The 21,886-nt window shown below is 65.1% G+C and overlaps 1 protein-coding gene across 1 annotated transcript in view; it reads right to left on the bottom strand.

The window, feature by feature from the left end:
* Positions 1-816: 816 nt before the first annotated feature.
* The window catches only part of NAGPA (N-acetylglucosamine-1-phosphodiester alpha-N-acetylglucosaminidase), a 57,192-nt gene continuing 36,122 nt past the window's right edge, over positions 817-21,886 (bottom strand). Inside the window, exons 4-11 of the mRNA XM_068147275.1 lie at positions 16,815-16,923; positions 16,229-16,357; positions 13,378-13,586; positions 6,142-6,189; positions 5,690-5,818; positions 3,799-3,924; positions 3,569-3,629; positions 817-1,705 (exon numbers count right to left, since the gene is read on the bottom strand). Of these exons, the coding sequence (XP_068003376.1) occupies positions 1,480-1,705; positions 3,569-3,629; positions 3,799-3,924; positions 5,690-5,818; positions 6,142-6,189; positions 13,378-13,586; positions 16,229-16,357; positions 16,815-16,923 (1,037 nt within the window). The 3' untranslated portion in view covers positions 817-1,479. The remainder of the gene's footprint in view (positions 1,706-3,568; positions 3,630-3,798; positions 3,925-5,689; positions 5,819-6,141; positions 6,190-13,377; positions 13,587-16,228; positions 16,358-16,814; positions 16,924-21,886) is intronic.

Below are 21,886 nucleotides of genomic sequence, written 5' to 3'. Positions count from 1 at the left end.
GACTGGTCCCAGCTGGCTGCTGCTCTGCCAAGCACAGGGAGGCACCAACCCAGCTGGCTGGGCTGGCAAAGCCCTTCCAGCTCCTCCAGCACAACCACTCTCTAGCTCTGCCCAGGCTGGGGCTGAGCCATGGCCCTCAGCACCACAGCTCTGCCTCTGGGAAGCACCTCCAGGGCTGGGGATTCAGCCACCCCCCTGGCAGCCTGGGCCAGGCCCTGAGAACCCTTCCAGGGAAGAAGTTTCTTCTAATGTCCAACCTGAACCTCCCCTGGGGCAGTTTGAGGCCATTGCCTCTTGTCCTGTCCCTTGTCCCTAGGGAGCAGAGCCCAAGCCCCAGCTGGCTGCAGCCTCCTCTCAGGGAGCTGCAGAGAGCAAGGAGGTCTCCCTCAGCCTCCTCTGCTCCAGGCTCAACACCCCCAGCTCCCTCAGCTGCTCCTCCCCAGCCCTCTTCTCCAGACCCTTCCCCAGCTCTCTTGCCCTTCTCTGGCCCTGCTCCAGCTCCTCAATCTCCTTCCTGCAGTGAGGAGCCCAGAGCTGAACCCAGCACTCAAGCTGTGGCCTCCCCAGTGCCCAGCCCAGAGGCACAATCCCTGCCCTGCTCCTGCTGCCACCCCACTGCTGCTCCAGCCCAGGCTGCTGCTGCCCTTCTTGCCCCCCTGGGCACCCCCTGGCTCTTCAGCTTGCCAAGTGAGGGCCACCACCTGCCCTGTCCTGCTGGCCCAAGGCTGATCAGGCTGGCCTTGGGCCAAGGCCCACCCCACACCCCAGCTGTGCCACAGCAGCTTGTGCCAGGCTGCTGCCAGCTCTTCCCTTTGCAGGTGGGACAGCCCCAGGTGCAGCCCCTGGGTGCCCAGCCATGGCTGCACACAGAGCAGGGCAGCTGCAGGGGCTTGAGAGAACACCAGGATGACATTGTGGAAGTGGAAAGGCTTTTTATGTTGCTGCAAGGCCCTCCCCTGCCTCCCCTGCCCTGCCCCTAGCACTGAGGAGCCGCTAGGAAGCCTCTGGTCCTGCCCTCAGCCCCGAAGGAAGGAGCAGGGAAGCCCCAGGCCTGGGTGCCAGCCCCTGAGCCTCCCAGCAGGGCCAGGAGCAGGGCTGCTGTGGGCTCCCTGCCAGCTGCCCCTGCCCTCAGTGCTTGCAAACTCTTCCTTTGCCAGGTTCCTGCTGAGCAGCTGAGTGGGCAGGCCCTGGGGGGCCGCAGCAGCCCTGAGCCAGCTGCCTCAGCCCCAGCTTGCTGCTAGGGAGCTGCAGCCCAGGCGAGGGAGGAGCTCCCTGAGGTGCCCCTGGCTCACACTGCCCCCCTGGGCAGCCTCAGCCAGCAGAGGGAGTGGAAGCTGCCCCGGGGCTGCTGCTGCCCCCCAGCCTCCCCCGGCAGCGCAGCGCAGTCCCGGAGCAGCGCAGGGCAGCAGCCGGCAGGGCTGGGCCAGGGAGCCGCCGCTCGGGGGGGGCAGCAGAGCTGCGCAGGGCAGCAGGCAGAGCTCAGCCCGGGCTCTGCAGCAGGGCCTGGCTCTGGTCCTGGGCGTCCTCAGGCTCGCAGGCGGCGGAGGTGCAGGCGGGGCCGGCGCCGCGCAGCTCCCGCAGGGGTTGGTAGAGGTAGGGCCCCGGGGGCCGCCCGGCCCTGCCCCGCAGCAGCTGCCCCACGTTGCCCAGGGCGCTGAGCAGCAGCAGCAGGGCCAGCACACAGCTCAGCGACAGCCAGGCTGCTCTGTCAGGCAAGAGAAACCCAGTGAGCCACAGCCCTGCTCCTGCAGCCCCACGGCCCCAGGCTGCACCCCGGGGAAACACCCAGGGGGGGTTGGGAGGGACCTGGGAGGCTCACCCAGGGCAAGCCCTGCAGCCAGCAGGGACAGCTGCAGCCACAGCAGGCTGCTCCCAGCCCCAACCAACCTGCCCTGCACTGCTGCCAGCCATGGGGCAGCTCCACCTCTCTGGGCAGCCTGGCACAGGCTCTCCCCACCCTCAGCACCAAACATTTCTCCTTCTCTCCACTCTCAGGCTCCCTCTTGCACTTCAAACCATCCCCCCTTGGCCTGGCCCTGCTCAGCACTCTGTCCCCAGCTCTCTTCTGGCCTCTTGAAGCTCTGCAAGGCCCCCAGGAGGTCTCCCTGGAGCCTTCTCCTCTGCAGGCTGCACAACCCCAACCCTCCCAGCCTGGCCTCCCAGCAGAGGGCTTCCAGCCTCCCAGCACTGCTGTGGCCTCCTCTGGGCTGGCTTCAGAAGGTCCAAGTCCTGCCTGGGACCTGCAGTGCTGCACTGACTGCTTCAGCACCGGGGCAGGAGCTGTGCTCTGCTGTCAAATCTTTCCTGCTCTGCCTGCTGCACTCTCAGGGGGCAAGGGGAGGAGGCTCCTGTTGAAGTGACAGGCTGGGAGAGCTGGGGCTGTGCAGCCTGGAGGAGAGAAGGCTGCAGGCAGACCTCAGAGCAGCCTCCCAGTACCTGAAGGGCTCCAGGAGAGCTGGGGAGGGACTTGGGACAAGGGCTGGGAGTGCCAGGCCCAGGGCCAATGGCTTTGAGCTGGGAGAGAGGAGACTGAGAGTGGAGAGGAGGAAGAAATCCTTTGCAGTGAGGCTGGGGAGACTCTGGCCCAGGCTGCCCAGGGAGGCTGTGGCTGCCTCCTGCCTGGAGGTGTTCAGGACCAGGCTGGATGAGGCCTTGAGCAGCCTGTGCTGGTGGGAGGGGTCCCTGCCCATGGCAGGGGCTGGAGCTGGGTGATGTTGAAGCTCCCTTCCAGCCCAAGCCCTGCTGTGGATCTCTAACCTGGGAGCTGCAGAGCCCCAGGCTCAGTGTGGTCACTGATGGGCTGCAGCTCAGCACAGGTCTCACAGTGAGGTTTTTAGCTCCCTGCCCTCCCTGTGCTCCTGCTGCCCTGCAGGAGGGCAGTTGGTGACCCCATGCAGTCAGGACACAGACACTGTGGACTAGGGAGCAGCTCAAAGCTTTACTGGCACTGCCCTGGCACCCAGCAGGTGCTGAGAGCAGCAGCAGATGGCACGGGCTTGGTGTGTGTACAGACACATGGATGAAGCACAGCATCATGGAATGGTTTGGGCTGGCAAAGCCCTCCCAGAGCAGCCAGCCCAGCACCAACCCTGCCCCACCATGGCCACCAAACCCTGGCCCCAGCTGCCATGGCCACAGGGCTCTGCAACCCCTCCAGCCATGGGGACTCCACCACCTCCCTGGGCAGCCTCTGCCAGGCCCTGACCACTCTCCCAGCAAAGACATTTGGCCTCCTCTCCAAACTAACCCTCCCCTGGCACAGCTCCAGGCCATTGCCTCTCCTTCTCTCCCCTGAGCCTAGGGGGCAGAGCCCAAGCCCCAGCTGGCTGCAGCCTCCTCTCAGGGAGCTGCAGAGAGCAAGGAGGTCTCCCTCAGCCTCCTCTGCTCCAGGCTCAACACCCCCAGCTCCCTCAGCTGCTCCTCCCCAGCCCTCTTCCCCAGACCCTTCCCCAGCTCTCTTGCCCTCCTCTGATGAGCACCACACAGCAGGATGAGCACCACACAGGCACCCCCAGCCCCCCCCCCCACACCAGCAGCACCCAGAGCAGGATGAGCTCCTCACACTTACTCTGACAGGAGTGCTCTGTCTTTGCTCCCTGCTGCCTTCTGGGAAGCCCAACACCTCCCAGCTGGAAAACAGAGAGGAGAATTGGGGGTGGGGGAGGGAGGGGCAGTGCAAAACTGCCCCCTGAGGGAAGCTGAGGGGCAGCCAGAGCTGCAGCCAGAGCTGCCAACTGCACCCCCAGCAGGCTGTGCTCCTCCAGCTTCCCTCCCAAGCCCCCCCTGCAGCAGAGGTACCTGTGGTGAGCTGCTCCTGCAGCTGCTGGCTGAGGTTGCAGCTGCCTGTCTGAGGGTGGCAGGGACAGGAGTGGGCACACTCACACTGCTGCTGGCAGCCTGGCCCATGCCAGCCCAAGGGACACTCTAGGGGATGGAGCACACAGAGGTTGCTCACTGCCAAAGCAAAGCTCAGCCCAGCTGCTCTGCCTGCCCTGCAAGCACCCAGCTCTGAGCTCCCTGCCCCCAGGGCCTGGCAGGGAGGAGGTTTGTGGGGCTGGGAACAAAGCATCACCCCTGGGAGCACCACAGAACCCTGGCCTGGGCTGGCCTGGAAGAGACCTTTCAGAGAGTAATGAGCCCAAGGCTCACCCAGGGCAGCACTGAGCCCTGGCCCTCAGCACCACAGCTCTGACAGCCCTCCAGGGATGGGGACTGCACCACTGCCTGGGCCAGGCCTTGACAGCCCTCAAGGGGCAGAAATTGTTCCTCCTGTCCAACCTGAACCTCCCCTGGGGCAGCTGAGGCCATGCACAGCAGGAGCACACAGCCAGAGTGGGCTGGAGTCAGGGACAGAGGCCTGGAGCACCCAAGAGAAGTGGCAGACAACCCTGACCAGCACTGACTCTGCCAGCTGGGTCCAGCTGGAAGCCAGGAAGGCTCTTTGGAACACCTCACACTGCACTGGATCATCCCAGGAAGGCTCCAGGCTGGGGGCAAAGTGGCTGCAAAGTGCCCAGCAGAGAAGGCCCTGGGGGTGCTGGGTGCCAGCAGCTGGAGAGGAGCCAGGGGGTGCCCAGGGGGGCAAGAAGGGCAGCAGCAGCCTGGGCTGGAGCAGCAGTGGGGTGGCAGCAGGAGCAGGGCAGGGATTGTGCCTCTGGGCTGGGCACTGGGGAGGCCACAGCTTGAGTGCTGGGCTCAGCTCTGGGCTCTCACTGCAGGAAGGAGATTGAGGAGCTGGAGCAGGGCCAGAGAAGGGCAAGAGAGCTGGGGAAGGGTGTGGAGAAGAGGGCTGGGGAGGAGCAGCTGAGGGAGCTGGGGGTGCTGAGCCTGGAGCAGAGGAGGCTGAGGGAGACCTCCTTGCTCTCTGCAGCTCCCTGAGAGGAGGCTGCAGCCAGCTGGGGCTTGGGCTCTGCTCCCAGGGAACAAGGGACAGGACAAGAGGCAATGGCCTCAAGCTGCCCCAGGGGAGGTTCAGGTTGGACAGGAGGAGCAAGTTCCTCTCCTTGAGGGCTGTCCAGGCCTGGCCCAGGCTGCCCAGGGCAGTGGTGCAGTCCCCATGGCTGGAGGGGTTCCAGAGCTGTGTAGCTGTGGTGCTGAGGGCCAGGGCTCAGTGGTGCTGAGGGCCAGGGCTCAGTGCTGCCCTGGCAGTGCTGGGCTCAGGCTTGGGCTGGAAGACCTTCAAGGTGTTGTGCAGCCTGAATGGTTGTGCAGTGCTCTGATCCTGTCTCCTGGGAAGGTTTTGCTGTCCTGTCTCCAGCTGCAGTCCCTGAGAAGCACTTCCCTTGCTCCAGGGCTGTGGTGCTGAGGGCCAGGGCTCAGTGGTGCTGAGGGCCAGGGCTCAGCAGCAGCCTTGGCTGGGTTAAGGGTTGGACTCAGTGAGCCTCAAGGGCTCTGGGACTCTGGCAGCTCAGGCACAGGCAGGGCCTGGATGTCCCAGCACTGCTGCTCACCACCCCAGCCTGGGCAGAGCCCTGCAGCTCCTTGGGGCAGGGAGGATCCCACCCTGTCCCACTGCTGAGGCAAACTCCTTCCCCTCTGCTCCCCTTGGGGCAGCCCAGCCCCAGGAGCTGCCAGGTTACACTGCAGCTGTGCAGTGCCAGCCTGGGCCTGCCTGGCAGCCCTCAGGCCTGCTGCCACGACAAGAGGTGGCTCAGAGGGACCCAAGAGGTGTGCCCAGGGCAGCCCTTACCGTGCTCACAGGTGGTGCCATGGTACCCAGGTGGGCAGGAGCAGGCCCCATGCACAGGCTCACAGGAGCCTCCATTCTGGCACTGGCACTGCTGGCTGCAGGCCTCCCCGAAGGAGCCCCTGGGACAGGCTGCAGGAGACAAGCAGAGACCTCCTCAGGACCCCCACTGCAGGGGGAGGAGAGCCCACCCCCTGCTGGCACCCAGGGGCAGCCCTGGGCACGGTGCACCGAGGGCTGCCCAGGGGAGCTGCTCCCTGAGCAAGCAGCAGAGGCTGCAGGAGCTCCACTCCAGCCCTGCTCAGGCTGCAGGGAAGCTCCCAGGGGCAGCCAGGGAGGCAGAGGGAGCAGCTGCTGCCCTCCCTGCTCCCCCCTGGGCAGCCCCCAGCCCTGGCAGCTGTGCTCACACTGCCCCCTTGCTGGCTGGGAAGGAGTGGGGTGGGAGTGAGCCTTACCTTCAGTGCAGTTGCTGCCAGTCCAGCCAGCATCACATTGGCAGCCAGCTGTGCAAACAGAGCATGAGGCACTGCAGGGGCTCAGGCAGCAGCTGCTGGGCTGCCCCTGCACACAGGCACACAATGGGCTGCCCCTGCACACAGGCAGCAGCTGCTGGGCTGCCCCTGCACACAGACACACAATGGGCTGCCCCTGCACACAGACACACAATGGGCTGCCCCTGCACACAGGCACACAATGGGCTGCCCCTGCACACAGGCAGCTGCTGGGCTGCCCCTGCACACAGGCAGCAGCTGCTGGGGCTGCCCCTGCACACAGGCACACAATGGGCTGCCCCTGCACACAGGCAGCAGCTGCTGGGCTGCCCCTGCACACAGGCACACAATGGGCTGCCCCTGCACACAGGCAGCAGCTGCTGGGCTGCCCCTGCACACAGACACACAATGGGCTGCCCCTGCACACAGGCAGCAGCTGCTGGGCTGCCCCTGCACACAGGCACACAATGGGCTGCCCCTGCACACAGGCAGCAGCTGCTGGGCTGCCCCTGCACACAGGCACACAATGGGCTGCCCCTGCACACAGGCACACAATGGGCTGCCCCTGCACACAGGCAGCAGCTGCTGGGGCTGCCCCTGCACACAGGCACACAATGGGCTGCCCCTGCACACAGGCACACAATGGGCTGCCCCTGCACACAGACAGCAGCTGCTGGGCTGCCCCTGCACACAGGCACACAATGGGCTGCCCCTGCACACAGGCAGCAGCTGCTGGGCTGCCCCTGCACACAGACAGCAGCTGCTGGGCTGCCCCTGCACACAGGCAGCAGCTGCTGGGGCTGCCCCTGCACACAGGCACACAATGGGCTGCCCCTGCACACAGGCAGCTGCTGGGCTGCCCCTGCACACAGGCAGCAGCTGCTGGGCTGCCCCTGCACACAGGCACACAATGGGCTGCCCCTGCACACAGGCAGCAGCTGCTGGGGCTGCCCCTGCACACAGGCACACAATGGGCTGCCCCTGCACACAGGCAGCAGCTGCTGGGGCTGCCCCTGCACACAGGCACACAATGGGCTGCCCCTGCACACAGGCACACAATGGGCTGCCCCTGCACACAGGCAGCAGCTGCTGGGGCTGCCCCTGCACACAGGCACACAATGGGCTGCCCCTGCACACAGGCAGCTGCTGGGCTGCCCCTGCACACAGGCAGCAGCTGCTGGGCTGCCCCTGCACACAGGCACACAATGGGCTGCCCCTGCACACAGGCAGCAGCTGCTGGGCTGCCCCTGCACACAGGCACACACTGGGCTGCCCCTGCACACAGGCACACAATGGGCTGCCCCTGCACACAGGCACACAATGGGCTGCCCCTGCACACAGGCAGCAGCTGCTGGGGCTGCCCCTGCACACAGGCACACAATGGGCTGCCCCTGCACACAGGCACACAATGGGCTGCCCCTGCACACAGACACACAATGGGCTGCCCCTGCACACAGGCAGCAGCTGCTGGGCTGCCCCTGCACACAGGCACACAATGGGCTGCCCCTGCACACAGGCACACAATGGGCTGCCCCTGCACACAGGCAGCAGCTGCTGGGCTGCCCCTGCACACAGGCACACAATGGGCTGCCCCTGCACACAGACAGCAGCTGCTGGGCTGCCCCTGCACACAGGCAGCAGCTGCTGGGGCTGCCCCTGCACACAGGCACACAATGGGCTGCCCCTGCACACAGGCAGCAGCTGCTGGGCTGCCCCTGCACACAGGCACACAATGGGCTGCCCCTGCACACAGGCAGCAGCTGCTGGGCTGCCCCTGCACACAGGCACACAATGGGCTGCCCCTGCACACAGACAGCAGCTGCTGGGCTGCCCCTGCACACAGGCACACAATGGGCTGCCCCTGCACACAGGCAGCAGCTGCTGGGGCTGCCCCTGCACACAGGCAGCAGCTGCTGGGCTGCCCCTGCACACAGACAGCAGCTGCTGGGCTGCCCCTGCACACAGACAGCAGCTGCTGGGCTGCCCCTGCACACAGGCAGCAGCTGCTGGGGCTGCCCCTGCACACAGGCAGCAGCTGCTGGGGCTGCCCCTGCACACAGGCAGCAGCTGCTGGGCTGCCCCTGCACACAGGCACACAATGGGCTGCCCCTGCACACAGGCACACAGTGGGCTGCCCCTGCACACAGGCAGCAGCTGCTGGGCTGCCCCTGCACACAGGCACACAATGGGCTGCCCCTGCACACAGGCACACAATGGGCTGCCCCTGCACACAGGCAGCAGCTGCTGGGCTGCCCCTGCACACAGGCACACAATGGGCTGCCCCTGCACACAGACAGCAGCTGCTGGGCTGCCCCTGCACACAGGCACACAATGGGCTGCCCCTGCACACAGGCAGCAGCTGCTGGGCTGCCCCTGCACACAGACAGCAGCTGCTGGGCTGCCCCTGCACACAGGCAGCAGCTGCTGGGGCTGCCCCTGCACACAGGCACACAATGGGCTGCCCCTGCACACAGGCAGCTGCTGGGCTGCCCCTGCACACAGGCAGCAGCTGCTGGGCTGCCCCTGCACACAGGCACACAATGGGCTGCCCCTGCACACAGGCAGCAGCTGCTGGGGCTGCCCCTGCACACAGGCACACAATGGGCTGCCCCTGCACACAGGCAGCAGCTGCTGGGGCTGCCCCTGCACACAGGCACACAATGGGCTGCCCCTGCACACAGGCACACAATGGGCTGCCCCTGCACACAGACACACAATGGGCTGCCCCTGCACACAGGCAGCAGCTGCTGGGCTGCCCCTGCACACAGACACACAATGGGCTGCCCCTGCACACAGGCACACAATGGGCTGCCCCTGCACACAGACACACAATGGGCTGCCCCTGCACACAGGCAGCAGCTGCTGGGCTGCCCCTGCACACAGACACACAATGGGCTGCCCCTGCACACAGGCAGCAGCTGCTGGGGCTGCCCCTGCACACAGGCACACAATGGGCTGCCCCTGCACACAGGCACACAATGGGCTGCCCCTGCACACAGACACACAATGGGCTGCCCCTGCACACAGGCAGCAGCTGCTGGGCTGCCCCTGCACACAGGCACACAATGGGCTGCCCCTGCACACAGGCACACAATGGGCTGCCCCTGCACACAGGCAGCAGCTGCTGGGCTGCCCCTGCACACAGGCACACAATGGGCTGCCCCTGCACACAGGCACACAATGGGCTGCCCCTGCACACAGACAGCAGCTGCTGGGCTGCCCCTGCACACAGGCAGCAGCTGCTGGGGCTGCCCCTGCACACAGGCACACAATGGGCTGCCCCTGCACACAGGCAGCAGCTGCTGGGCTGCCCCTGCACACAGGCACACAATGGGCTGCCCCTGCACACAGGCAGCAGCTGCTGGGCTGCCCCTGCACACAGGCACACAATGGGCTGCCCCTGCACACAGACAGCAGCTGCTGGGCTGCCCCTGCACACAGGCAGCAGCTGCTGGGGCTGCCCCTGCACACAGGCAGCAGCTGCTGGGGCTGCCCCTGCACACAGGCAGCAGCTGCTGGGCTGCCCCTGCACACAGGCACACAATGGGCTGCCCCTGCACACAGGCACACAGTGGGCTGCCCCTGCACACAGGCAGCAGCTGCTGGGCTGCCCCTGCACACAGGCACACAATGGGCTGCCCCTGCACACAGGCACACAATGGGCTGCCCCTGCACACAGGCAGCAGCTGCTGGGCTGCCCCTGCACACAGGCACACAATGGGCTGCCACTGCACACAGACAGCAGCTGCTGGGCTGCCCCTGCACACAGACACACAATGGGCTGCCCCTGCACACAGGCACACAGTGGGCTGCCCCTGCACACAGGCAGCAGCTGCTGGGCTGCCCCTGCACACAGGCACACAATGGGCTGCCCCTGCACACAGGCAGCAGCTGCTGGGCTGCCCCTGCACACAGGCACACAATGGGCTGCCCCTGCACACAGGCACACAATGGGCTGCCCCTGCACACAGGCAGCAGCTGCTGGGCTGCCCCTGCACACAGGCACACAATGGGCTGCCCCTGCACACAGGCAGCAGCTGCTGGGCTGCCCCTGCACACAGGCACACAATGGGCTGCCCCTGCACACAGGCACACAATGGGCTGCCCCTGCACACAGGCACACAATGGGCTGCCCCTGCACACAGGCACACAATGGGCTGCCCCTGCACACAGGCACACAATGGGCTGCCCCTGCACACAGGCAGCAGCTGCTGGGCTGCCCCTGCACACAGGCACACAGTGGGCTGCCCCTGCACACAGGCACACAATGGGCTGCCTTGGAAGGGAGCTTCACCAGCACCCAGCTCCAGCCCCTGCCATGGGCAGGGACCCCTCCCACCAGCTCAGGCTGCTCAGGGCCTCATCCAGCCTGGTCCTGAACACCCCCAGGCAGGAGGCAGCCACAGCCTCCCTGGGCAGCCTGGGCCAGAGCCTCCTCAGCCTCACAGTGCAGAGCTTCCTCCTGTCCAACCTAAACCTCTCCTGCTCCATTCTAGCTGTGCCTTCCCCACCCAAGGCCCAGGCCTGGGGAGCCTCCTTCAGCCCAAAACTCAGAGCAGACTTCAGGAGCTTGCTCCTGCAGCTGAGCCCTGCCTGGAGCTGAGCAGCCAGGGAAGTGCACAACCAGTGCAGCAGAAGGGCAAACACCCTGCCCAAGGCTGCTGCCCCCAGCCCTTCCCTTCCCAGCAGCAGCTCCTGGAGGGCTGAGCTCTGCTGTGTTTCCATCTCACGACCCTCCCTGCCCCCCAGGAGGTCCAGAGCAGAGGAGGCCTCAGCTGCCAGGCAGAGCAGAAGCTCCTGGAGCTGCAGGGACTGCCTGGCTGTGAGGAGAGGCAGCAGAGCAGCAGCTGAGGGCTGTGCTGTGGCAGTGCCCAGGAGCTGTGCAAGAGCAGCAGCTGCACACTGGGCAAACCATGGAGCAGGAGTGAAGAGGGAGCAGGAAGGGAGGGGGCAGAGGCCAGCTGCTGGCAGGGGGGGGTCACACACTGCCCCCCCAGCAGAGCAGGGGGCACAAAGGGAACCTGAGGCAGGCAGGGGGAACTCCAGCCCCACCACACAGCCAGCTGTGAGCCCCAGCCCAGCCCTGCTGCTGCCTGCCCAAGGCAGAGGGCTCTGCCAACCTTCCCTGCTGCACAGGGGGAGGGAGGGGAGCAGCTCCACACACCCAGCACCAGCTGGCTGCAGAGGCAGGGCACAGGCTGGGCACAGCCACCCACAACCTGCCCCCCTCTCTGCAGGGAAGGAAGCTGCTGCTGCTGCCAGGGCCTGTGAGCTCTGCCCCTGCACAGCAGGCAGGATGCCCCTGGGCCAGCAGTGTGCCCTCATGGCAAAGCAGGCCAATGGCAGCCTGGGCTGCATCCAGAGTGTGGCCAGCAGAGCAAGAGAGGTTCTCTCCCTTCTCTACTCTGCCCTGCTGAGACCTCACCTGGAGAACTGGCTCCAGCTCTGGGCTCCCCAGCTCAAGAAGGACAAAGAACAACTGAGGAGAGCCCAGCAGAGGGACACTGAGCTGCTGAGGGCACTGCAGCAGCTCTGAGCAGAGGCTGAGGGAGCTGGGGCTGGGCAGCCTGGAAAGGTCTTGGGAATGCTTGCAGGTATCTGAGGGGTGGGTGGCAGGAGGCTGGGGCCAGGCTCTGCTGAGTGCTGCCCAGGGACAGCACAAGGGGCAGCAAGGGGCAGAAAGTGTCAGGCAGGAGGTTGGAGCTGAGCAGGAGGAGAAAGTTGTTTGGGGTGAGGCTGCTGGAGGCCTGGAACAGGCTGCCCAGAGAGGTTGTGGAGTCTGCTGGTGTGGAGAGCTTCCAACCCCCCCTGGGCACTGTGCTGCTGGGCAGGGTGCTGGGGGTGCCCTGCTGGAGCAGGGCTGGGGCTGGGGGAGCTCCAGAGCTCCCTTCCAGCCCTCACCATTCTGATTCCTCCCAGGAATCCCAGGCTGCCCCAGGAGTTACAGCCTTAAGGTGACTGCACCAAGGCATTGTCCCAGCCTCAGCTGCCTGGCTGTGTCCCTGGGTGCCCTGCCCTGGGTCACCCTGCTCTGCCAGGGGGCTTGGACTGGGGTTCCAACCCCTGAAGTTCTCTGATTCACCCCAGAGGGGGACAGTGCCTTGTGGAGCACCAGGCCTCCAGGCAGCGATGCACCAAGGCCCCTCCAGCTGCCTGGCAGGCAGGAAGGAGACATCCCCCCAGCAGCCACCCCTGGGCTGCTCCCCACCCACCCCTGGGCAGCTCCCCAACCCCCCCTGGGGCAGCTCCCCAACCCCCCCTGGGCAGCTCCCCTACCCCCCCTGGGCAGCTCCCCACCCACCCCTGGGCAGCTCCCCAACCCCCCTTGGGCAGCTCCCCAACCCCCCCTGGGCAGCTCCCCAACCCCCCCTGGGCAGCTCCCCAACCCCCCCTGGGGCAGCTCCCTAACCCCCCCTGGGCAGCTCCCCAACCCCCCCTGGGCAGCTCCCCAACCCCTCCTGGGGCAGCTCCCCAACCCCCCCTGGGGCAGCTCCCTAACCCCCCCTGGGCAGCTCCCTAACCCCCCCTGGGGCAGCTCCCTAAACCCCCCTGGGGCAGCTCCCTAACCCCCCCTGGGCAGCTCCCTAACCCCCCCTGGGCAGCTCCCCAACCCCCCCTGGGCAGCTCCCCAACCCCCCCTGGGGCAGCTCCCTAACCCCCCCTGGGGCAGCTCCCCAACCCCCCCTGGGGCAGCTCCCTAAACCCCCCTGGGGCAGCTCCCTAACCCCCCCTGGGGCAGCTCCCTAAACCCCCCTGGGGCAGCTCCCCAACCCCCCCCGGGGCAGCTCCCCAACCCTCCCTGGGGCAGCTCCCCAGCCCCCACTGGGGCAGCTCCCCATCCCCTCCCCAACCCCCCCTGGGGCAGCTCCCCAACCCCTCCCCAACCCCCCCTGGGGCAGCTCCCCAACCCTCCCTGGGGCAGCTCCCCATCCCCTCCCCAACCCTCCCTGGGGCAGCTCCCCATCCCCTCCCCAACCCCCCCTGGGGCAGCTCCCCAACCCTCCCTGGGGCAGCTCCCCATCCCCTCCCCAACCCTCCCTGGGGCAGCTCCCCATCCCCTCCCCAACCCCCCTGGGGCAGCTCCCCAACCCCCCCTGGGGCAGCTCCCCATCCCCTCCCCAACCCCCCCTGGGGCAGCTCCCCAACCCCCCCTGGGCAGCTCCCCATCCCCTCCCCAGCCCACCCGGGGCAGGTCCTCACCTTCGGTGCAGGCTCCGTGCAGGCTGCAGTTGGCAGGGCCGCAGTCCAGCAGGTCGCAGGCCGGCCCCGTCCAGAAGGGCCCCGAGCAGCGGCACTGGCCCTGCAGGCACTGGCCGTGGCCGCTGCAGTCGGGCGGCCGGCAGGGGGCGTCGTGCACACACAGCACCGTGGAGATGCGGCGAGCACAGCGCCACCTGCTGTCGAACGAGCTGCCGGCACGGGGGGCACAGCGGGCACGGGGGGCACAGGAGGTACAGGGAGTACAGGGGGTGCGGGGATACAGGGGGCAGAGGGAGGCACAGGGAGGCACAGGGGGTACAAGGAGGCAGGGGGGGCACAGGGGACACAGAGGGCACAGGGAGGGCACAGGGGGTACAGGGAGCACAGAGAGGCACAGGGGGTACAGGGGGTACAGGGAGGGCATAAGGGGTACAGGGGGCACAGAGAGGCACAGGGGGTACAGGGGGTACAATGAGGCACAGGGGGCACAGGGGGTACAGGGAGGGCATAAGGGGTACAGGGGGCACAGAGAGGCACAGGGGGTACAGGGGGCACAGGGAGGCACAGGGGGCACAAGGAGGCACGAGGGCACAGGGGACACGGGGGGGCACAGGGAGGGCACAGGGAGGCACAGGGAGGGCACAGGGTAGCACCATCAGAGCTGCGGACCTCTGCAGTGCCCAGCCCTGCCTGGCAGAACCCCCCCAGTGCCAGCCTGAGCACAGTGGTGAGCAAGGCCCTGCTGAATACCACCACAGATGCAGGGAATGCTTGGGAGGGAGCTTCAGGCTCACCCAGCTCCAAGCCCCTGCCATGGGCAGGGACCCCTCCCACCAGCACAGCTTGCTCAGGGCCTCATCCAGCCTGGTCCTGAACACCTCCAGGCAGGAGGCAGCCACAGCCTCCCTGGGCAGCCTGGGCCAGAGTCTCCCCAGCCTCACTGCAAAGAACTTCTTCCTCCTCTCCACTCTCAGTCTCCTCTCTCCCAGCTCAAAGCCATTGGCCCTGGGCCTGGCACTCCCAGCCCTTGGCCCAAGTCCCTCCCCAGCTCTCCTGGAGCCCTTCAGGTGCTGGGAGGCTGCTCTGAGGTCTGCCTGCAGCCTTCTCTTTTGCAGGCTGCACAGCCCCAGCTCTCCCACCCTGGCCCCACAGGGGAGGTTCTGCAGCCTCTGAGCATCTCTGTGGCCTCCTCTGGCTCCTCTCCAGCAGCTCCAGGTCCTTCCTGTGCTGGGGGCTCAGAGCTGGAGGCAGTGCTGCAGGTGGGGGCTGAGCAGAGCAGAGCAGAGGGGCAGAATCCCCTCCCTGTGCTGCTGGCCACTTCTCCTCATGCAGCCAAGGACATGGGTGCCCCCTGGGCTGGCAGTGCCCATGGCATCTGGACATCAAACGAGACTGAGTCCACTCCTGCTGGGCAGGAGCCATTCCATCCATGGATCACAGCCAAAGCCTCCCTTTAAGCAGTCCCAGCTTCCCCAGCCTTGGTGCTCCACACATCTTTCCCTGGCTCTCAGCTGCCTGGCTCTGAGGGCTGTCAGGGCCAGCAGCACTGCCCCTCAGCTGTCACTCCCTTCATGCCTGCACTCAGGGATGCCTGAAAACCTGAAGTGAAACATTCCTCAGGCTGCCCCACATGAAGCAGGGCAGGGTCTGCAGGTCTGAGCTGCTCCTCCTAGAGAGGTGATTGTCCCTCTCTGCTCAGCACTGGGGAGGCCACAGCTTGAGTGCTGGGTTCAGCTCTGGGCTCCTCACTGCAGGAAGGAGATTGAGGAGCTGGAGCAGGGCCAGAGAAGGGCAAGAGAGCTGGGGAAGGGTCTGGGGAAGAGGGCTGGGGAGGAGCAGCTGAGGGAGCTGGGGGTGTTGAGCCTGGAGAAGAGGAGGCTGAGGGAGACCTCCTTGCTCTCTGCAGCTCCCTGAGAGGAGGCTGCAGCCAGCTGGGGCTTGGGCTCTGCTCCCAAGAAACAAGGGACAGGACAAGAGGCAATGGCCTCAAGCTGCCCCAGGGGAGGTTTAGATTGGCCATGAGGAACAATTTCTTCCCTCTGAGGGCTGTCAAGGCCTGTCCAGGGAGGTGGTGCAGTCCCCAGGCCTGGAGGGGCTTCAGAGCAGTGTGGCTGTGGTGCTGAGGGCCAGGGCTCAGTGGTGCTGAGGGCCATGGCTCAGTGGTGCTGAGGGCCAGGGCTCAGTGGTGCTGAGGGCTATGGCTCAGTGGTGCTGAGGGCCAGGGCTCAGTGGTGCTGAGGGCCATGGCTCAGAGGTGCTGAGGGCCAGGGCTCAGTGGTGCTGAGGGCCAGGGCTCAGTGGTGCTGAGGGCTATGGCTCAGAGGTGCTGAGGGCCAGGGCTCAGTGGTGCTGAGGGCCAGGGCTCAGTGGGGCTGAGGGTATGGCTCAGTGGTGCTGAGGGCCAGGGCTCAGTGGTGCTGAGGGCCAGGGCTCAGTGGTGCCCTGGCAGTGCTGGGCTCAGGCCTGGACTGGATGGTCTCAGAGATCTCCCAGCCCATGCCCCCAGGATACAAAGCTGCTGGCAGAGCTCTGCTAATTGCTGTGAAGCTGCAGCTCAGCATCCCCCAGGCCAAGAGCTGGTTCCTGATCTGCCTCCCAGAGCAGGCCACTCAGCCATGCCAGCAGCTTTGCTGCAGGGCTGAAAGCAGCTCAGCCTTCATCCTGCATGACCCAGGGGGAAACAATCTGCAGGCAGTGAAGAGCTTTGCAGTTCTCACCCTCCCTCAGAAGCTGTCCCCTGCCCTTGCACAGTGATCTCTGGGCAGTGCAGGCTGCCAGGCAGAGCAGAGGGGCAGGCCTGGGAGCTGCAGAGCTGCTGCTGCAGCCCTGGGCATGTGCCACCAGCACCTACCAGTGCTCAGAGGGGTAGCTTGCAAGGGTGCCATTCAAGACCAGGGTTGCAGAGCCTCCACCATCCAGGTTGATAGCATTGATGATGCCCTGCTCCTTCAGGAAGTCTGCCATCTCCCACAGGTTCACCCTGCAAAAGCACAGCTGCTCCTGGCTCACTTGTGTTGGTTGGCTGCAGTGGAAGGGCTGCACTGGGAGCTTGGGCCCTCTCCCCTGGGGGAGGAGGAAGCTCTCCCAGCCCAGGGGTGGCTGCCTGGAGGCTGCCTTGGCCTTCTCTGGCCCTGCCAAAGAGACAGCCAGCAGCAGTGGCTCCAGCTGCCCTCCTGAGCTCTGCAAGCACAGGCCTCCAAAAACACAGGGCTGGCAGCTGCTGAGTCCCCCCAGCTGCACCCAGAGAGCTCAAAGCCCAGCCCTGACCCCAAGACCTGCCCAGGAGCCCAGCCTTACCCCCCAGCTGCACCCAGAGTGCTCAAAGCCGAGCCCTGGCCCCAAGACCTGAACAGCAGCCCAGCCTCACCCCCCAGCTGCACCCAGAGTGCTCAAAGCCCAGTCCTGGCCCCAAGACCTGCCCAGGAGCCCAGCCTTACCCTCGGGATTCTGTCTGTCCATCCACATGGACCAGCACCAGCTGCCCCTGGCGGTCATGGCCCACGGCGGTCCTGGCCGAGATGACATTGATGAACCTCTCGAAGGTTCCTGGGGAGGAGAGGGAGAAAGCACCCAGCAGCTGGGGGAGAGCACTGCAGCCTGAGAGCACTGCAGCCTGAGAGCACTGCACCCTGAGAGCACTGCAGCCTGACAGCACTGCTGCTGAGAGCACTGCAGCCTGAGAGCACTGCTGCTGAGAGCACTGCTGCTGAGAGCACTGCAGCCTGAGAGCACTGCTGCTGAGAGCACTGCTGCTGAGAGCACTGCAGCCTGAGAGCACTGCAGCCTGAGAGCACTGCTGCTGAGAGCACTGCTGCTGAGAGCACTGCTGCTGAGAGCACTGCTGCTGAGAGCACTGCAGCCTGAGAGCACTGCTGCTGAGAGCACTGCAGCCTGAGAGCACTGCTGCTGAGAGCACTGCAGCCTGAGAGCACTGCTGCTGAGAGAACAGCTGCTGAGAGCACTGCTGCTGAGAGCACTGCACCCTGAGAGCACTGCTGCTGAGAGCACTGCTGCTGAGAGCACTGCAGCCTGAGAGCACTGCTGCTGAGAGCACTGCTGCTGAGAGCACTGCAGCCTGAGAGCACTGCTGCTGAGAGCACTGCTGCTGAGAGCACTGCTGCCTGAGAGCACTGCTGCTGAGAGCACTGCAGCCTGAGAGCACTGCTGCTGAGAGCACTGCTGCTGAGAGCACTGCAGCCTGAGAGCACTGCTGCTGAGAGCACTGCTGCTGAGAGCACTGCTGCTGAGAGCACTGCACCCTGAGAGCACTGCTGCTGAGAGCACTGCAGCCTGAGAGCACTGCTGCTGTAAGCACTGCAGCCTGAGAGCACTGCTGCTGAGAGCACTGCAGCCTGAGAGCACTGCAGCCTGAGAGCACTGCACCCTGAGAGCACTGCTGCTGAGAGCACTGCAGCCTGAGAGCACTGCAGCCTGAGAGCACTGCAGCCTGAGAGCACTGCTGCTGAGAGCACTGCACCCTGAGAGCACTGCTGCTGAGAGCACTGCAGCCTGAGAGCACTGCAGCCTGAGAGCACTGCTGCTGAGAGCACTGCTGCTGAGAGCACTGCTGCTGAGAGCACTGCTGCTGAGAGCACTGCTGCTGAGAGCACTGCAGCCTGAGAGCACTGCTGCCTGAGAGCACTGCTGCTGAGAGCACTGCTGCCTGAGAGCACTGCTGCTGAGAGCACTGCTGCTGAGAGCACTGCAGCCTGAGAGCACTGCTGCTGAGAGCACTGCTGCTGAGAGCACTGCTGCCTGAGAGCACTGCTGCTGAGAGCACTGCAGCCTGAGAGCACTGCAGCCTGAGAGCACTGCTGCTGAGAGCACTGCTGCCTGAGAGCACTGCTGCTGAGAGCACTGCAGCCTGAGTGCACTGCTGCTGAGAGCACTGCAGCCTGAGAGCACTGCTGCTGAGAGCACTGCTGCTGAGAGCACTGCTGCTGAGAGCACTGCAGCCTGAGAGCACTGCTGCTGAGAGCACTGCTGCTGAGAGCACTGCAGCCTGAGAGCACTGCTGCTGAGAGCACTGCAGCCTGAGAGCACTGCTGCCTGAGAGCACTGCACCCTGAGAGCACTGCTGCTGAGAGCACTGCTGCTGAGAGCACTGCAGCCTGAGAGCACTGCTGCTGAGAGCACTGCTGCTGAGAGCACTGCTGCCTGAGAGCACTGCACCCTGAGAGCACTGCTGCCTGAGAGCACTGCTGCTGAGAGCACTGCAGCCTGAGAGCACTGCTGCTGAGAGCACTGCTGCTGAGAGCACTGCTGCTGAGAGCACTGCAGCCTGAGAGCACTGCTACTGAGAGCACTGCTGCTGAGAGCACTGCTGCTGAGAGCACTGCTGCTGAGAGCACTGCAGCCTGAGAGCACTGCTGCTGAGAGCACTGCTGCCTGAGAGCACTGCAGAATGAGAGCACTGCTGCTGAGAGCACTGCAGCCTGAGAGCACTGCAGAATGAGAGCACTGCTGCTGAGAGCACTGCTGCCTGACAGCACTGCAGAATGAGAGCACTGCTGCTGAGAGCACTGCTGCTGAGAGCACTGCTGCTGAGAGCACTGCAGCCTGAGAGCACTGCTGCTGACAGCACTGCTGCCTGAGAGCACTGCTGCTGAGAGCACTGCTGCTGAGAGCACTGCAGCCTGAGAGCACTGCAGAATGAGAGCACTGCTGCTGAGAGCACTGCTGCTGAGAGCACTGCAGCCTGAGAGCACTGCTGCCTGAGAGCACTGCAGCCTGAGAGCACTGCTGCTGAGAGCACTGCAGCCTGAGAGCACTGCACCCTGAGAGCACTGCTGCTGAGAGCACTGCTGCTGAGAGCACTGCTGCTGAGAGCACTGCACCCTGAGAGCACTGCTGCTGAGAGCACTGCTGCTGAGAGCACTGCTGCTGAGAGCACTGCAGCCTGAGAGCACTGCACCCTGAGAGCACTGCTGCTGAGAGCACTGCTGCTGAGAGCACTGCAGCCTGAGAGCACTGCTGCTGAGAGCACTGCAGCCTGAGAGCACTGCACCCTGAGAGCACTGCTGCTGAGAGCACTGCTGATGAGAGCACTGCTGCTGAGAGCACTGCACCCTGAGAGCACTGCTGCTGAGAGCACTGCAGCCTGAGAGCACTGCTGCTGAGAGCACTGCTGCCTGAGAGCACTGCACCCTGAGAGCACTGCTGCTGAGAGCACTGCTGCTGAGAGCACTGCTGCCTGAGAGCACTGCTGCTGAGAGCACTGCAGCCTGAGAGCACTGCTGCTGAGAGCACTGCTGCCTGAGAGCACTGCACCCTGAGAGCACTGCTGCTGAGAGCACTGCTGCCTGAGAGCACTGCTGCTGAGAGCACTGCTGCTGAGAGCACTGCAGCCTGAGAGCACTGCTGCTGAGAGCACTGCACCCTGAGAGCACTGCTGCTGAGAGCACTGCTGCTGAGAGCACTGCTGCCTGAGAGCACTGCACCCTGAGAGCACTGCTGCCTGAGAGCACTGCTGCTGAGAGCACTGCAGCCTGAGAGCACTGCTGCTGAGAGCACTGCTGCTGAGAGCACTGCACCCTGAGAGCACTGCTGCTGAGAGCACTGCAGCCTGAGAGTACTGCAGCCTGAGAGCACTGCTGCTGAGAGCACTGCAGCCTGAGAGCACTGCACCCTGAGAGCACTGCTGCTGAGAGCACTGCTGCTGAGAGCACTGCTCCTGAGAGCACTGCAGCCTGAGAGCACTGCTGCTGAGAGCACTGCTGCTGAGAGCACTGCTGCTGAGAGCACTGCAGCCTGAGAGCACTGCTGCCTGAGAGCACTGCTGCTGAGAGCACTGCTGCTGAGAGCACTGCAGCCTGAGAGCACTGCTGCCTGAGAGCACTGCTGATGAGAGCACTGCTGCTGAGAGCACTGCACCCTGAGAGCACTGCTGCTGAGAGCACTGCTGCTGAGAGCACTGCTGCTGAGAGCACTGCAGCCTGAGAGCACTGCTGCCTGAGAGCACTGCTGATGAGAGCACTGCTGCTGAGAGCACTGCAGCCTGAGAGCACTGCTGCTGAGAGCACTGCTGCTGAGAGCACTGCAGCCTGAGAGCACTGCTGCTGAGAGCACTGCTGCTGAGAGCACTACTGCCTGAGAGCACTGCAGCCTGAGAGCACTGCTGCCTGAGAGCACTGCTGCTGAGAGCACTGCTGCTGAGAGCACTGCAGCCTGAGAGCACTGCTGCTGAGAGCACTGCTGCCTGAGAGCACTGCTGCTGAGAGCACTGCAGCCTGAGAGCACTGCTGCCTGAGAGCACTGCTGCTGAGAGCACTGCTGCTGAGAGCACTGCAGCCTGAGAGCACTGCTGCTGAGAGCACTGCTGCTGAGAGCACTGCAGCCTGAGAGCACTGCTGCTGAGAGCACTGCTGCTGAGAGCACTGCTGCTGAGAGCACTGCTGCCTGAGAGCACTGCTGCTGAGAGCACTGCTGCTGAGAGCACTGCTGCCTGAGAGCACTGCTGCCTGAGAGCACTGCAGCCTGAGAGCACTGCTGCTGAGAGCACTGCTGCTGAGAGCACTGCTGCCTGAGAGCACTGCTGCTGAGAGCACTGCTGCCTGAGAGCACTGCTGCTGAGAGCACTGCAGCCTGAGAGCACTGCTGCTGAGAGCACTGCTGCTGAGAGCACTGCAGCCTGAGAGCACTGCTGCTGAGAGCACTGCTGCCTGAGAGCACTGCTGCCTGAGAGCACTGCTGCCTGAGAGCACTGCTGCTGAGAGCACTGCAGCCTGAGAGCACTGCTGCTGAGAGCACTGCTGCCTGAGAGCACTGCAGCTGAGAGCACTGCTGCTGAGAGCACTGCTGCCTGAGAGCACTGCTGCTGAGAGCACTGCTGCTGAGAGCACTGCAGCCTGAGAGCACTGCTGTCTGAGAGCACTGCTGATGAGAGCACTGCTGCTGAGAGCACTGCTGCTGAGAGCACTGCAGCCTGAGAGCACTGCTGCTGAGAGCACTGCAGCCTGAGAGCACTGCTGCTGAGAGCACTGCTGCTGAGAGCACTGCACCCTGAGAGCACTGCTGCTGAGAGCACTGCAGCCTGAGAGCACTGCAGCCTGAGAGCACTGCTGCTGAGAGCACTGCTGCTGAGAGCACTGCAGCCTGAGAGCACTGCTGCCTGAGAGCACTGCTGATGAGAGCACTGCCACTGAGAGCACTGCTGCTGAGAGCACTGCAGCCTGAGAGCACTGCTGCTGAGAGCACTGCAGCCTGAGAGCACTGCAGCCTGAGAGCACTGCTGCCTGAGAGCACTGCTGCTGAGAGCACTGCTGCTGAGAGCACTGCAGCCTGAGAGCACTGCTGCTGAGAGCACTGCTGCCTGAGAGCACTGCTGCCTGAGAGCACTGCTGCTGAGAGCACTGCAGCCTGAGAGCACTGCTGCTGAGAGCACTGCTGCTGAGAGCACTGCAGCCTGAGAGCACTGCTGCTGAGAGCACTGCAGCCTGAGAGCACTGCAGCCTGAGAGCACTGCTGCTGAGAACACTGCTGCTGAGAGCACTGCTGCTGAGAGCACTGC

This window comes from Melanerpes formicivorus, unplaced genomic scaffold, assembly GCF_026170545.1.
Source record: "Melanerpes formicivorus ecotype bairdi unplaced genomic scaffold, bMelFor1.0.p_v2 SCAF_14, whole genome shotgun sequence".
Taxonomy (NCBI): domain Eukaryota; kingdom Metazoa; phylum Chordata; class Aves; order Piciformes; family Picidae; genus Melanerpes; species Melanerpes formicivorus.
This window is presented reverse-complemented; position numbering and strand designations above follow the sequence as displayed.